Here is a 14,731-nt window from a genome sequence, read left to right on the forward strand (position 1 = left end):
ATGCTCAGTAATCAGAGCTAGCTCAAATTTATAACAAAAAAGAAAACCTACCCAAATGAGGATTAATGGGCTACATCCTGATCTCTGGTTAGGATGAGCTCAGTGGCGTTGTTCTGTATTGAGAAGGATAACCAAGTTCAGAATCTGACCCACTTTGGGGAGAAGTTGAAAATACCAGTTAGGTCCTTTAGTCACTTCCCCTGACACGAAGGATTCTCCCAGGTAGACAACTTCACCCAATCTACCTGTAAATATTATTCCGGAGTCTGAACTAGAGCATGGTGGACAAGTCATTAGCTGATAAAAATCTGCAAAGTTTCATTGTCTTTAATTTCATTGCAGATGTGTTACCTGAGTGTCTGGCCCTCCAAGCGATGCAGCTGAAATACAGGACATGAGGGGCATAGACTTGACCTTGACCTCCTTCATGTTAAGATTTGTAATTTTAGAGAAGAATGAATGGGTTTCTGGTAGCAAATGACACCTCCTGAATCTCCAGCTTGGAAATGGATAGCATTTAAAAGGTTAAGAAAAAAGGAAGGATTTTCCTCAAAGAACATGACAAGGATACCCTGTTCTTTGAAAGTGATTAATAATACAGGAATAAAGCACCACCTTGAAAAATCCTGTATGCTCTCTACTGTATAGGAATTGCCATCCAGAACAAAAGAGTTTGGGTGAGGGCACTCATGTAGTAAAAGCACTTTTGTGGAACTGACATTTAAGCACAATTCTGTGAGTCAGGGAGCATAACCACACTGTTTCTTTCCCTTTCCGCTGTCTTCCAGGCTCACAAGCAGCTGAGCACAAATCCTTGATCTGCAGCTTCCACAAACACACCCACAGCTAAAATGGCGGAAGACGCTGATATGCGCAATGAGTTGGAAGAAATGCAGCGGCGTGCCGACCAGCTTGCTGATGAAGTGAGACCCATAGCTAAACTGGAAACTTGGGGTTGGGGTTGGCATGAGAGATGCATGCAGAAATAGGAGCTGATCTGGCAAAGGATTTCTAGGGCAGATTCTGTTTTCTGTCAGCTTTACAGGGAAAGAAGAATTGGAAAATAAATGAGCTGGGGTAAAATTTAATGTCATGTTTAGTCTAGATTAAGGCATTTATTGATCGTGAGTTTGGTTTAGGTATTAGAGTCTGCATCAATTTGGCTGGCCTCAGAACAAAAACCCAGCAATTTAATATTTTCTGAGGATTCCTTCAATTTGCCAAACCTATCAAATGTTAAAAGTCACCAATTAGGTCTCTGAAAAGTCTTAGCTGAAGACCACAGACTTTATTTTTAAAGTGGAACACCAGCTGTTCCAAGCACTACTGCTGCAACCTGTGAGCGCGGGGAGCACAAGCCTTAGAGGCTGCAGCTGCCTGGAGATGCGGTGGGAACTGCTGCATTAGGCAGCTGTAACAGAGCCGAAGACGAAGAGATCACCAGTACCCTGCTGATGGCCTGATTTTGAGGGAAAGCAAAGAGCATAGGAAAAACATACTGACAGCATGAGCCTGCACATTAGTGTTGGAAACTGTATCTTGCCAAATCTAAGTGGTTTTTCCTCTTTTTTTTTTTTTTTCCCCAGTCCCTTGAGAGCACCCGTCGAATGCTGCAGCTTGTTGAAGAGGTAAGGACTAGCATTTTACCTGCACTTCTGTTGTGAGCAAAAGCGATGGAGAGCCTGACACTGGAAGTGTGGTTTTTTTTAAACTCACATTGCTAGAGCACAGCCATGGCATTATGCATCGCTCCATCCCTCCTTATCCTTGCCTCTTGCGAGGGCCAATCAAGACACTGTGCCCCAGTTGCCAAGTGTCGCACTGCAGACCAGCTGCTGAGGCACTGTTTTGCCCATACCTGAGTATCCATTGGGACAGGCTACTCGAGATAAACCAAGGAAACAGCCTTTGAAGGTGACCTGGATCCAGGGACAAGTGGCTGTGTTTGCGGCAGAGCTCCCGGAGCCTCGTGCTGGCACTGCTCTGACTTCCTTGCCATAACACTGCAAGTGGGGAAGGTGAGAAAGGCCCTCAGTCTGTTTGCCTTGTTGTCTCTAAATACCTCCCTCTCCGTAAACACTTACAGCTATTTATAGATTAATGGTCACCACAGCATTTAAATGCCACTTCTTTATGTATCTCTGAAACTTCTATTAGGGATTTCAAGGCTTGTGAGATAACCTAGATTGACAGCTGTGGGAGAGGAAGTTCTCTGATTTTCTACAGTGCTAAGAAAGGAGACCCAGGCTCAGTCCTCACAAGCTAATACAAATTATACCTGCCCGGAAGGGTCACTCCCAGAAGGGAAAAAACAATTCAGTCAGGCTTCATTTCATCCTCTTCATAACAAAGGGATTTAAAAGTTGGAAATTCCCAAACTCAGTTTAGAATGTTCAGCCATCAGGTGGTGGAAAACTTTGTTCCAACCTGACAGGACATATTATTTTCAGACACCATGTGAGCCTTGGCTCGGGAGCTGGTGACATTTTTAATCAGGGTCATCAGCACTGACAGTCCCAGTACTCCTGACAACCAGAGGAGTCTCCAGCAGAGACAACGGGAAGAAAATTACATCAGGTCCCACATTCAGGAACAAGCACAAGCCCAGCCGTAGGCTTCACGGCCTTGAAATCAATCACAACTGTGGATATCAATGGAGTCCGGTGGAGACAAAATTAAATTTCCGTGTACAGATAGACAGACAGATGGGTCATTGAGCATAGTCAGCATCGCTTCTCCTCCACAAACACTTCAGATCTGGGCCCCTTGCAGCCAAAACATGCACTTGTCTCACGAGCAATCTGTCCCTTTTTGCTGCTCAATTCCCTGGACATGCCATTTCAAACCATCACTTTATGTCAGCTCTATGCTGGATGCAGCTCCTGCTGAAATCAATTCAACGACATGGAAGAGAGTCTCACATGGGTACCTCCACAAACACAAGGCAGGAGAGCCTGCTGCCCCAAAATGCCTGTGATCTAAATAGGCAAGGCAGATGATGAGTGGGAAGAAAGAGGCGCAGGAAAGGGAAGTGATTTGCTCAGGGCCAAGCCATCAGTAAATATCAGCCCTGTCTCTCCTGAGCCATATTTGTGTGACCTATGCACTGCTTTAGTCTTCCTAACATATTGAACCAGCATATTGTGAATGCCACTGGAATTTCAGTATTAAATCACGGCAAATGGCAAAGTGGGAGGAGAACTGGGACTGCTGAATTTACCAATGAATTTATGTAGGACTCTAGCGCTTCTTGGAAGAGCCCAGCATCTCTCCGGACCTGGCTTTTATCTGGCTTTTATTTGGCTTTTATTCAGATGCTACAGTATCTTCCTGTCCAAATAGAGAAGTTTCTAAACCCAGCACTGAGTAGTCAAGGGAATTCTTCCACAATGAGCTGAATATTATTTTCACTAATGTGACTACAAAAGACCTTTAATGTTCTTCTGTGGTCTAAACAGTTGGTTGATTACTCCGACCCCATTTTCTAGGTACTTTTAAAATAATGCAGCGTTTAGGGAGTGAGAGATTTTATACTGAAAAGACGAATGGTGAGTGTCTTTGAAATTGAACTCGTGCTGCTCTGATTTAATAGACAAAAAAATCCAATTAGACTCCCTTGCTCAGCAGAACCTGTCCAGTGAGTAGAGACAGAAAATATTCTTTCTCAGTGAAAGAATGCTTTTACTCTATTCTTGTGATACAGTGAATCTGTTATTCCTTACTCAGGAAAAAGATGCCTCCATGTTTAAGCATTATTACTAAATATGTATGTATGGATTCCTGTCAGGGATAGCTCCACTCTGTTAGATACTAGGAAAATACAGAATAAATAGACTGACTTGGCTCCACTCTAGAGAGAGATGAGTGCTGTCCACCCAGGGAAGCCCTGTAGCAGTACAAGGCATCCTTAATGCTTAAATGTAGATCATAGCCTAGGGGTCAAAACCAACGTCCCCAAAGGACTGTGCCCTCCTTGCCCAAGAAGACTAAGCTGAATTTGGAGACTAAGCCCTGGTGCTGTTCCCAGTGAATGTCGGCAAGGAAAACCAGATCTGTTACTGCTTCTTATTTTTATAACCCAGCTTTGCAAGCAGCTGATTGTTTCAGTGCTAGCACAACAGGGGAAGCAAGAAGAAGTGGTGAGCGTCTGTTGCAAAGCCTCCACTGCTTTGACCCAAGGCAGCTACATACTGGAATGGCAGATTACAAAAATCAGTTTGCTGTGTGGTGCCCAGCATAGCCATGCAACACAGTTACATCTAAAACTGACCAATGCTCATTTGAGCTACTCAGTGGTATGAATACCTAGATTTTATGATGACGCTGTACAATATTTGGGCCAAAACATAAAATAGAAATGAACTGAGGCAGAAGAAGTGGGACTAAATACAGTTTGCAGCTGACCTTCTTATTTTCTTGTTCAAGCTTTCTACCTCTGAGCCAACTTTATGAAATGCAGAGTAACTCATGCAAGGGGAAAAGCCGTGAGTCTACTACCATCTTCCAGTGGAACCACCATGGCCTTTAAAGAAAATCGATCCTTGTAGGGTAGGAAAAAAAGATGGCTTCTAGCTATGAGACAGCAAGGGGAAAAATATCAACAAGATCAGTACTGCAGAAAGCCCAGCAAGAAAGCACTTTGCAACATGTACAGATAAAAGGTCTGGTTTGTACATTTAAATCCAGACAGGACTATCTTCTCTCATATGCTAGGGGGTTAGAGTCAAGTTTACTAACATATCAAAGCTGAAATGGTAAGCTATAAATGTTTGATAACCTCATGATGCTGCTCTACACAGGACACTGAACACACAGTATGCCATTTTACTAATTTCCTTCTTTCATGATTAGGAAGGGAGTTTCCCATGACATTGTTATTATAGTCAAGTGTTCCTTAGTCTGAAGAATAAAAGAAAAAAAATATTCTATTAATTTAGACTTTGGTCCAAAGCTTGTCAAAGCCAATTTGAAAAATCCCTTTGACATCATTAGCTAGTGGAACTGTTCTACTCAGGAAAGTGTTTTAATCTGTGTAATTCCACAGAAATACATATCTGGCACAGAGGAAGGTGATTCATAATTCTGGTCCTGGTTTTTCCTGTGCAGGATTAGACCCCTTTGTCTATGTGAACTAGGAGTGAGGGTTATCACACTAGATGAAAACCAGGCACACAGGATTCAAGTCAGGGTTCACAGATTCGCATCAGCTGAGCATCTGAACCACAGCGTGAATTAACAGGCTGAGAAGTAACATGGCTCTTTAATCAGACATGGAAAGACATTACACTGTTAACAGTGTGACCATGAACTTGGAGCAGGAGCTGAGGAAATGCATTACTATGGATGACTAAGAAATGTTTCTTTGACCACATTTTTGTCTTTAGGGTGTTGACACTTCTCTTTAGTGTCTCTGGGGACTGTTAGCAATGTCAGCCTGTCCTGGTACATAATTGTCTGTATTAATTTATTCAAAACAGACTCCATAATTCATATTGATTAAAGAAAAAATCTTCATTGAAGTGGAAGTTTATGTGTTCTTCACATAACTGAGAGTGTATATCTGTTTTTCAGGGTATCTCGTGAAATACAGAGAAAGTGAATTCTAGAATTTGGATTCTCTATCCGATATCCCTTATACTGTTAAGAAAATCACCCCTCAGGCTAAATCAAAGTTGGAGTAGCTGCCTTTTGTAGCAGGCATGGATAGGACATAACACATTGTGTTCCTGGAGGGACTGATGGGCCCTTTGAGAAGTCATTCCAATTCTCTTCTTAGTTTTATTCCCTCCTTGGGAAATTAGGTGAAATAAAAACAATAATAAGAAATGATACAGCAATGCATTTCCCCTCCAAAGTGCTGAGCAAATTTCAGTGAATGTTTTGGTGCACAGCAGTCTCCATGGAAATCAAAGTCTAGGAGGACACACCAATAGACCTGCTGATTCCTAGAGTCAGGGTTGAGTATTTTTGAGGGCTGCGTGGGAGAGATTATACATTTTACCGTCTGCGGTATACCTGCTTTATGGATAAACCTAGGAACTTCAGAGCTGTCAGTTTAATGCCTCAACAAAAGCAATTTATGCTGTGCCATTTTCTTCTAAAGGACAAGAGTGTGAGATGTTTGCTGTACCATGGCAAAATCCAGTAATCCAAATTCTCCTCTCAAGTGCAACGAGAAGACAAGGAGAGTCAGAAGAAAGTCTAGAGAGAGAAAGCTGTTACAGATTTGATAGCTGGATTAAAATGGCACATGCTCCATGAACTCTGTAGGGTTCTGTGAAAGACGCATTTTTCTTCTCTCTGGCCTGAACTACCCTAAGCATCCCATTTTTTGAGAATCCTTATTTTGCCACAAACTAAACAGAGTACAAGGACTGGCAGGTCTTAAGAAATTCCTCCATTGCACGGGAAGAAAGGCAGGCTCTAATCCTGGGGGAAGTGTACCATTAGCACACATAAGATCAACCTCACTAGTTCTGCCCATTCGTGGCTTCCCATGTAGGATCTTATTGATGTTGGCGAGAACCCTTCCAGAGCCCTCAAGACCACCCAAATCAAAGCATGGTCACCAGTCACTCCCCTGTTGTGACCACGGCTCTTCTGGGAGCCTGTTATCAAAGTTTTATGATCAGATGTAAAACATATTCTTCTGTGCTAGCACTTCACAAACACAGCTTTTGTCACCTCCTGTTACACACTGTCTAAGCAACCCATTTGAGTGTGTCAGCTGACACCTGCTCCCATGGAGACCAAAGGGAGTCTCTGTGATACTTTTAGTGCGGAAAATGACAACATTGTCTGTGTTTGGGTCACAAAGACACTTGTATGGCACATTTCTTCCTCTATATTCCTTTAAGTGAAAAAATTTCCAGAGATGCCTCAGTCTGTTGTCATGGAGGGTCAGTTACTGAGTGTTTCTCTCCTGCTCAGGCATCGGGATGATGAGTACATTTTTAGAATAGTTCTGTCTTAGGGATGTTTGGGTTTGAGCTATCTAAAAGATCCATCACCATGGAAATGTGGAAGTTTTAGGAAAGTCTGGATCTGCTTTAAATGTACTACTGTGATTAATTTTTTAAATTGGCTTTACACAATTAACTTTTTGTGAAAAAAAAATTAAAATTAGGGCTCAATAGAAACTTGGAACTGGAGGAGATTGTCACTTGATGTCTGAATCACCTCTCATCTTTGTCAGTGAGCATCCTTTTATTAGCTTCAGTATGCTTTGGATTAGACCTCAGATGTAGGCAAGTATATTCAATGCACACCCTTTAGTATTTTCACATTAGTGTTAATGGTGTGGCAGGCTGCTCTTAAGAGATACAGTATTGCCTGATAAAACTAAACGGCACTGATGGTCAGCTAAGTAAAAGAAAATTGCACCTCTTTTACTCTGTGCAAGGATTTAATATGAAATGCAAACCATAAGGTCTAATTGCTGAGTTCGTCTCTCAGCATAGGTCTTATTCAGGGCACTGGACATCTTAGCTGCATAAAGACAGTTTACTCAGATGTTAAACGTTGCAGGAAAATAAGATCAGAGGGTTAAGGAGCAGCAAACATATCTCAGCCTGACAATGTTTTAGTCACTGAAAGCCAACAACTGTCATACCACCAATTGTGGGTTCTCCAAGTCCAATACTTAGAAGGGCTCCACATCAGACTGCACCATATTTACTCTAACACAAGATGACCAAGGATCTAAAGCAGTCTCCTTGTGTTTGAATGAGGTGTGTTTTTTTTATAGTACATGTAAATCTTTTGGGGTAAGACATCCTTGGGTACCAAGAGCATAGAAAGACCACAATAAAAAGCTATTGCACATCCAGTGCTTAGCAAATCTGACACCCACCCCAAAAAAACTGTAAGTTCATTAAAGGCGGTTTCCTTACTCTAAATAGGAAAATCTAAGATGACCCTTAGACCCTAAGTTTCTAAAGGTTACAAAAACAAAAGCTGGCTGGGATTCAAGTAAATGCAGCATGAGCTTGAAGGGAGGAAGAGCAGCAGCGGGTACCTGGTAGATAGCTGACCCAAGGGCAGTAGGGTGCAGCAGACAGCAGGGAGAGGCAGGAGGCTTTTTCTCTCCACTTGGCAACTCACACAAGGATATTTAAAAAAAAAAAAAAAAGAAAAGAAAAGAAAAAAAAAGGGAAAAGGGAGAACAAACCAGGCTGCACACATTTGATGTTTTTCCCAGTTTCTACAGTGTAGACATTTAAGACAAGAATGGGAGTGCAGAGAGAGGCAGATGAGAGCGCAACAAGAGGCATCTCACATCCCTCTTGAACTGAGCAAGATCCTCTTTACGCAAAGCAGAGAAGCATGAGCTGTACCAGTCAGACAGCCCTTGAATGCAGCAGAGAGTCAGGCTTGTAGCTGAGCCAATGCGGGCAGGCCAGTGTGTGCTGGCCTCCTGGGAGCACCTTGTGAACACTGATCAGGCAGCTGATGGGCAGAGGGAATTTCACTGCTCCCAGAAAAAGAGATGAGCACTATCAGCGAGCAGAGCAGTTCGGAGGAAGGATAATATGAAGTCCTTAATTTGCCTCAAGGATGGGGAGAATGGCCTGAAAAGCAAGAGGGGCGCTCAGGACTCCAGATTTCTGTTCCTCACATTCCTGTGCAACTGTGGGCATCTCCCCTGCCCTCTGCAAAGTCGACACCACCAACTTTATCTGCTTCACAGGGGTATGGATGGCTTTATGTTAACTGAAGCAGCTAAACTACTGCTGCATATGTCCAGGTAACTCCCCTGGCAAGCTGTCAGGCCACAGAGGACTTGACTTCATCTGTTATTGAAATGCAACAGTCAGGCGATTGTTCAGGCCATTAATTATTCACAGACGTTATCACTGCTCCAAGCAGAATGGAGCTGGTTTCTCCTTCGTAATTAAAAAGGAGCTAATCTGATCTGTGATATAGTTTAGTATCACAGCACCCAGAAATCTGAGACACCTGATCACATCGCAGAGTGATGATAATGCATGCAAAAACTATATTTGTGAAAGGTGCCCTGCTGCTGATTTAGGCAGGTGGGAGCTCCGAGTTGCTCAGCTTTTGCTCAAGCCCTGTGTCCAGCAAAGGCGATGATAACACTCCCATTAACCTCTCTAGGAGCAGGAGTAGGATCAGCACATAGGTGTTTTAAAAATCTTGCCTTCAAGCTCGATCCAAAGTTCACCAATGCTAAAGGTTAATTTTGGCTGAACTAAAACTTGGCTCAAACCCATATCTATTAGATCTCCAAGCCAAAAAATATGGCTTAATCCTATTAAATATTAGCCTGCTTTAAAATGGATTTCCTAAGTAGCTAAGCTTTCTGACTTCTGTGTTGCAAGGGCTGTGTACAAACCACTATGCCTCCTTCCAAAATATGTTTGTGTCATACCTATTTTCTTTGGGAATTTCTCCTGTGGGATGACCATACACCTGCAATGTCAACACCCCCTTCTTCCCTTCTCCTGCTTCAGAGATGAACCCTCTCTTTAGAAATTACTCTTATGTAAAATTATTATTTTAATCTCAAGGTCCAGGTCTTTGTGTTTTCTGCATAGTTCAGTATCCCAGTGAATCCTGAAGGATTGATGGTACAGTCGGGAGTACCCGGTTCCTTATACAGCACCCAGGCACATAAGGTCTTTGGACTGTGCCACCAGCCCCTTATGACCTTGTCATTCCTTCCACTGTTTTTCTTTTGTCTTCCTATGCCCTATATCTAGGGCTGAGCGTTCCCTCACTGATCTCTCTCTCTCTCTCTTTCTTCTCCCCCTCTCTCTCCTTACCTTGCTACCACTATTGGGATGTAGAGTAAAGATGCTGGTATCAGGACTTTGGTTATGTTGGATGAGCAAGGAGGTAAGTTCAGATTGCTTCAGTTAAGGAAATATAACCATTCTCAAAGTACTGTACTAACTGTGTGCAATCCTGAAAATGAGGGCTGTAAAATATGTGTGGTTGTGCACGAGAACCCCTAAACCTCTTTGCCTTTAGCTTCATTGTCTGACAAAGGAACATGCAATAACTGTGTAAGAGTCTGTACTTCTTTTTATCTGTTTCCCATTAATATCAAAGACAGCTGCAGGCTGAACTCACCCAAATCATAATTTTTTTCAGCAGGCTTTGGGTCAAGATCCAGCTACATGATGAGAAGATTTGCCTTCATAAGTCTAAAATCCAATATTATTTACACAGGTGCTACGCAATTTTGTCACTTGTTTTAGCCACAAGTGAAAGGCATGCAATAAATGCATCGCAAAAGAAGGTAAAACAAGTTTATTTGTATAAAATTCAGTTTCTTTTTGTATAGAAATGTCAGTGAGGATAACAGGAATTTAACATTAAAAGCTACAACGCTATCAGCTCATTGCAATTGACCATATAGGAGCTTTCAAGCTTAAACGAGTCCCTGTCTGTGGATGACAGTGACAAAGACAGTGCTAGATATATTCAATACATTCCAGGAAATTACATTTTTGCCCTTCATAATATTACAAAGAAGTAGGTAGCTTCCCCAGCCCCCCCAACAAAACTAATAAGTCTTCATTTACTGCAGACCCACAGCACCAGCAAAATGGTGTCTCCAAAGAGAAGTGAAGTCAGCAGAGCATAGATTTCTGCTACTGTATATCAAACCAGCCCCCCAAAAGCCCAAGTTATTATTTACTATGTGGCATGATATAAACCTTTATTAGGAAATATTTTCTACAGAGGTAATGCTGTATTACTCATCAAGCCCAGACAACGATTATAAGCAACAGTACACCATTGTTGGGAAATGGACTGCAGAAGCTGACAGGCCTTTTTCATCTGTAATGTCCCTGCCTCTCTGGCACTAAAATGAATGAAAAGCAATAACAAGACCCAAACAGAAAGTATTTTCTCCTATTTGCTTCTTTATGTATGTCTCGTTGCTTCCTCCCCAACCTCCCCCTTCAGGGAAAAGAATTTAACCTAACCAAATTTTGTCACATCTATTTGTCTTGACAAGAAAAATATTACAGACAATATTTTGTTGTCTTCCAAAAAAAACTTTTCTGAATAACATCAGTAAGAGAACGGCACTGAATACAGAAAACCAGAAATTATTTACGTTGAAACAGATATGGCACCTGTCTAAATAATGTGTTTTGTTTCAGAAGTGAGTTATACAGGTAAAATAAATTACAAATATTGTCAAAGTAAGTCCATAAATACCCAGATCTCTCTTGTAATGTAATTCACAGGCAGATCAGCAGAAACTTCAGTGGTTCCTATAACTTCCCTTGTATTTAGTCTTGGGAAAGTATGTTTCTGTTCTCTAACTGTTATTTTTCCACAGATTGCTGGGGTGGGGGGTGTATTTTGGTTTTAACCCTGAAATTTTTTTTTTCTTTTTTTTTCTTTTTTTTTTTTTTTTTTTACTTTGGAGTTCTACTATTGCTAAAGCCCCGTATGCAAAAATTGTCCGACCAACTCTCTGGTCATGCTAGGAGGGGCAGTCTGTTAGCCAAGGAGCTGAGACTGGACCCACTGACCTCTCTGGAGTCCAGGGAACTCAGTATTAAACTCTTATTGACAGTGAAACCTCAAATGAGTATTGTATGGCCAGAGATGCAGTTAATCAATAATTACAGGAAAGAATCACACAATGTAAAAGCCTCTTTAAATTGGTAATGGTCATGCCTTAAGTGGTTCAGTAAATTTAGCTTATGACTATATGGGTTTCTCAAGGAAAACAGCCTAACAATGCTAAAATCCTGGGAATCTTGTAACCACTGTACTATGCTAAATGTTTAATTAAGTTTTGTCCACTTTAGCCATATACAGCTGTAATAATTCCTGATTTTTTTAAATTTTTTTTTTACTTTTAGTGATAAAGGACTTATTATATTATTGGGCAAAATACATTAATGATGACTTTGAACCCTCTGTAATTAGTGCAATGTGCACAACCCACGGATGTCTCAGCAGATTATCAGATTAAGGAAATAATTTGCTAACACTGCCATGTGATCTCTTTTCAGCTGACTGCACAAGTCACTTAAGATTATTAGGTGTTAAATAGACAAAAAACATGACATTGATCTTTCCAGTGGGCGGCAAGCAGAATATCTAATCTCTGCATTTGCTTGAAGCTCTATTTCTAGGTTTCCTTACAAAATTGCTTGCTTTGAAGTTAAACAGACCTCACAAGGAAAACTTCTTTGAGCTGATCTCAATCTAAATAACTCAACGCAGAACTAATTTTCTGACATTGATATGCAGAAGTCTTTGGGATCATAAAAGGAAATAAGTCAATGTAGTTTTACAATATTAGGTATCTATACAATAAAGGCAGTCTGGCTAGCTCCTGTTGCCTAAATGTTTAGGACAGCTGGCTGCACAGCAGACCACAGAGGCTGTTATGACCCTGCAGAGACATGGAGTTTCACAAGAGCTTTCATTACTCCTGTTTCACAGAGAATGGGACTGCCATAAGAACCGGAGACCTCCTCCAGTGCCCTTTGAAGTCACTGGGAATCTGAGTGGGCTTTTGGAGTAGTTCCTCTGCAATACCAAGAGTTATCATTTTTTGAGCCAGATATTGTCACCCAATCCAGTTCAACACAGTTCTTCCCTGGGGAGCCCACAGGAAGAAGCTAAGAAGTCAGATTCTCCCTGTTGAGATTTTTCCATCAGAGAGAAACTCTTGCCCAGACCTTATGTGCATCCATAATGCTTACATTTTTTTAAACATAGCCTTGAGTCAAGCTCCCTTAATTATTTAAATATAAATACGTATATAACACTTTAAACTAAAATGTTTACATTTTACACTAAAAATGCAATTCTGCAAAAGATTATTGAGCAGTGGCAATTTCTCTGCTTCATTAAATAGGTCTTTGAAACATGCTAACTTAGAAAAATGTTCATATTTGGATGCATGTTGGTTAAAAGCGGACCTTAGAAATGAAACTGATAGTACAAAGTGGGGATATGAAGATAAACCTGATTGCTGACATAGGAAGGGTCCCAGAGTGGTAGATCTCCTCCTCCAAAGGAAACTCCCATCACCTGAGAGTATCAGCAGGCAGAGAGATTTGGACCCTAAAGGATGTTTTTTTGTATGATGATGCCCTCATGCAATTTAACACAAAAGAATTTTGTTCTTGTATTCAAAATGGGGTGGAGAGGAGAAAATGTTCCAATAACAACAGTAGCAGCATAGCCATTTTTCATCCAAGACAAGATAGAGGAATAGCCACAACTTTGATAAACCACAAAGAAAATGTCAATGCAACATAAATTTTCTCCCTGCGACGCACCAACAGCAAATGCACAATCAGCAATGCAAGAGAATGTGGAGAGTAACTTGATCTACCCAGCAGATCTGCACTCTGGATCAAGTTGAAGTATAGAGATAAAACTTTGGAATAACTGTGTGACCCTACAAGCAAAAGGGTTGACACCAAGTGATGGTGCCCATGCTAGCTGACCTCTGCAGTTTTTGCATGAGTTGCAAGTTTTTCAGTTTTGTAGGAGTTACGGCTGACGTGTTTCTATGGCACTGGAGAAACAACTGCAGTAAATACAGATAATTACGATTCCTTTGCATCAGAGAGCAAAATTATGTCCCCTTGCACAGGCCCCTTCCCCAGCTTATCTCCTATTAAACAGCTACCATGAAAATTGACAGGCAGTGAGATGCCAAAAGCAGAGCTGCTAAAGGCACTCCAACAACACCTATGACCTGAGCTGATCAGATTCAGAAATGGTTTGCTAATTAGGAAAAAAAAAAAAAAAAAAAAAAAAAAGGTAACTATCAACTATTCCAGATTCTACAGGTAAAATGGTATTAATCATGTCAAAAGTGTAGTGCAGAACAAAAGACAAATGAACCCCACTCACTTCAGCGGGGGTCACTATAAGGGTGGGGTGGTTTTTCCACTATGAGGGTGGTGAAGCACTGGAACAGGTTGCCCAGAGAAGTTGTGGAAGCCCCATCCCTGGAAGTGTTCAAGGCCAGGTTGGATGGGGCTTTGAGCAACCTCGTCAACCTGGTCTAGTGGGAGGTGTCCCTGCCCATGGCAGGGGGTTGGAACTAGATGATATTTAAGGTCACTTCCAACCTAAACCATTCTATGGTTCTATGATTCTAAAAGCAGGTTGTGCCTTGTCTACTGTTATTTTTAGCACAGCTACAGGTGGGCTCACAAGTACTCCCTGCCAGCTTTCTTCCATTCGTACCTGTGCTCAGCAGTGCTTCTCAAAGCAGAGCTAGGTCAAGACTCATAATTTCTGAAAAGGCTGTCCTAGAAATGAACTTCGCTCCAATACGATTCTCCTTTATGGAAAATGAGATCACTAAGTATCATTGGAAATAGTTAATCTGCTGACGCTCTTTCAAATTCAGCCCTCTTGTATGCAATTATGATTACAATGTATTCTTAGATGTCTTTTTTTTTTTCTTCCCATCTCATTAGAATTGTCCTTGGTGGAAATTGCTTCATTGCACAATACTCCAGGCAAAGGAGCAAGTTCCCTTCCCCACAGGCATTTAACTGACATTCAAGCACAGGCCCAGATCCTGGGCACTAGTCAAGGAACACTTGTTATAAACTATAGATGGGGATGCAAAGGTGGAGCAACACCACACTTGCCCTGTATCCAACACCATATTAGGATGCTTTTGCAGCTGTGTTTGCTCAAGAGACCACAGGAGCAGCTGAGGGATGCCCTTGCTACTGCTTTCCTCTCCCGGCCACTTCCC

General features: G+C 41.6%; 1 protein-coding gene across 2 annotated transcripts in view; it reads left to right on the forward strand.

The window, feature by feature from the left end:
* Nucleotides 1-851: 851 nt before the first annotated feature.
* SNAP25 (synaptosome associated protein 25) overlaps nt 852-14,731 on the forward strand; it is a gene marked incomplete at both ends in the record, with an annotated part of 28,752 nt that continues 14,872 nt past the window's right edge. For both annotated transcript variants that reach the window (XM_082481233.1, XM_082481232.1), the window contains 3 exons: nt 852-923; nt 1,587-1,628; nt 9,810-9,858. In XM_082481233.1, coding sequence (XP_082337359.1) covers nt 852-923; nt 1,587-1,628; nt 9,810-9,858 — 163 coding nt within the window. The remainder of the gene's footprint in view (nt 924-1,586; nt 1,629-9,809; nt 9,859-14,731) is intronic.

The sequence above is a fragment of the Vanellus vanellus genome (assembly GCF_965231255.1).
Source record: "Vanellus vanellus genome assembly, chromosome: 3".
Lineage (NCBI taxonomy): Eukaryota > Metazoa > Chordata > Aves > Charadriiformes > Charadriidae > Vanellus > Vanellus vanellus.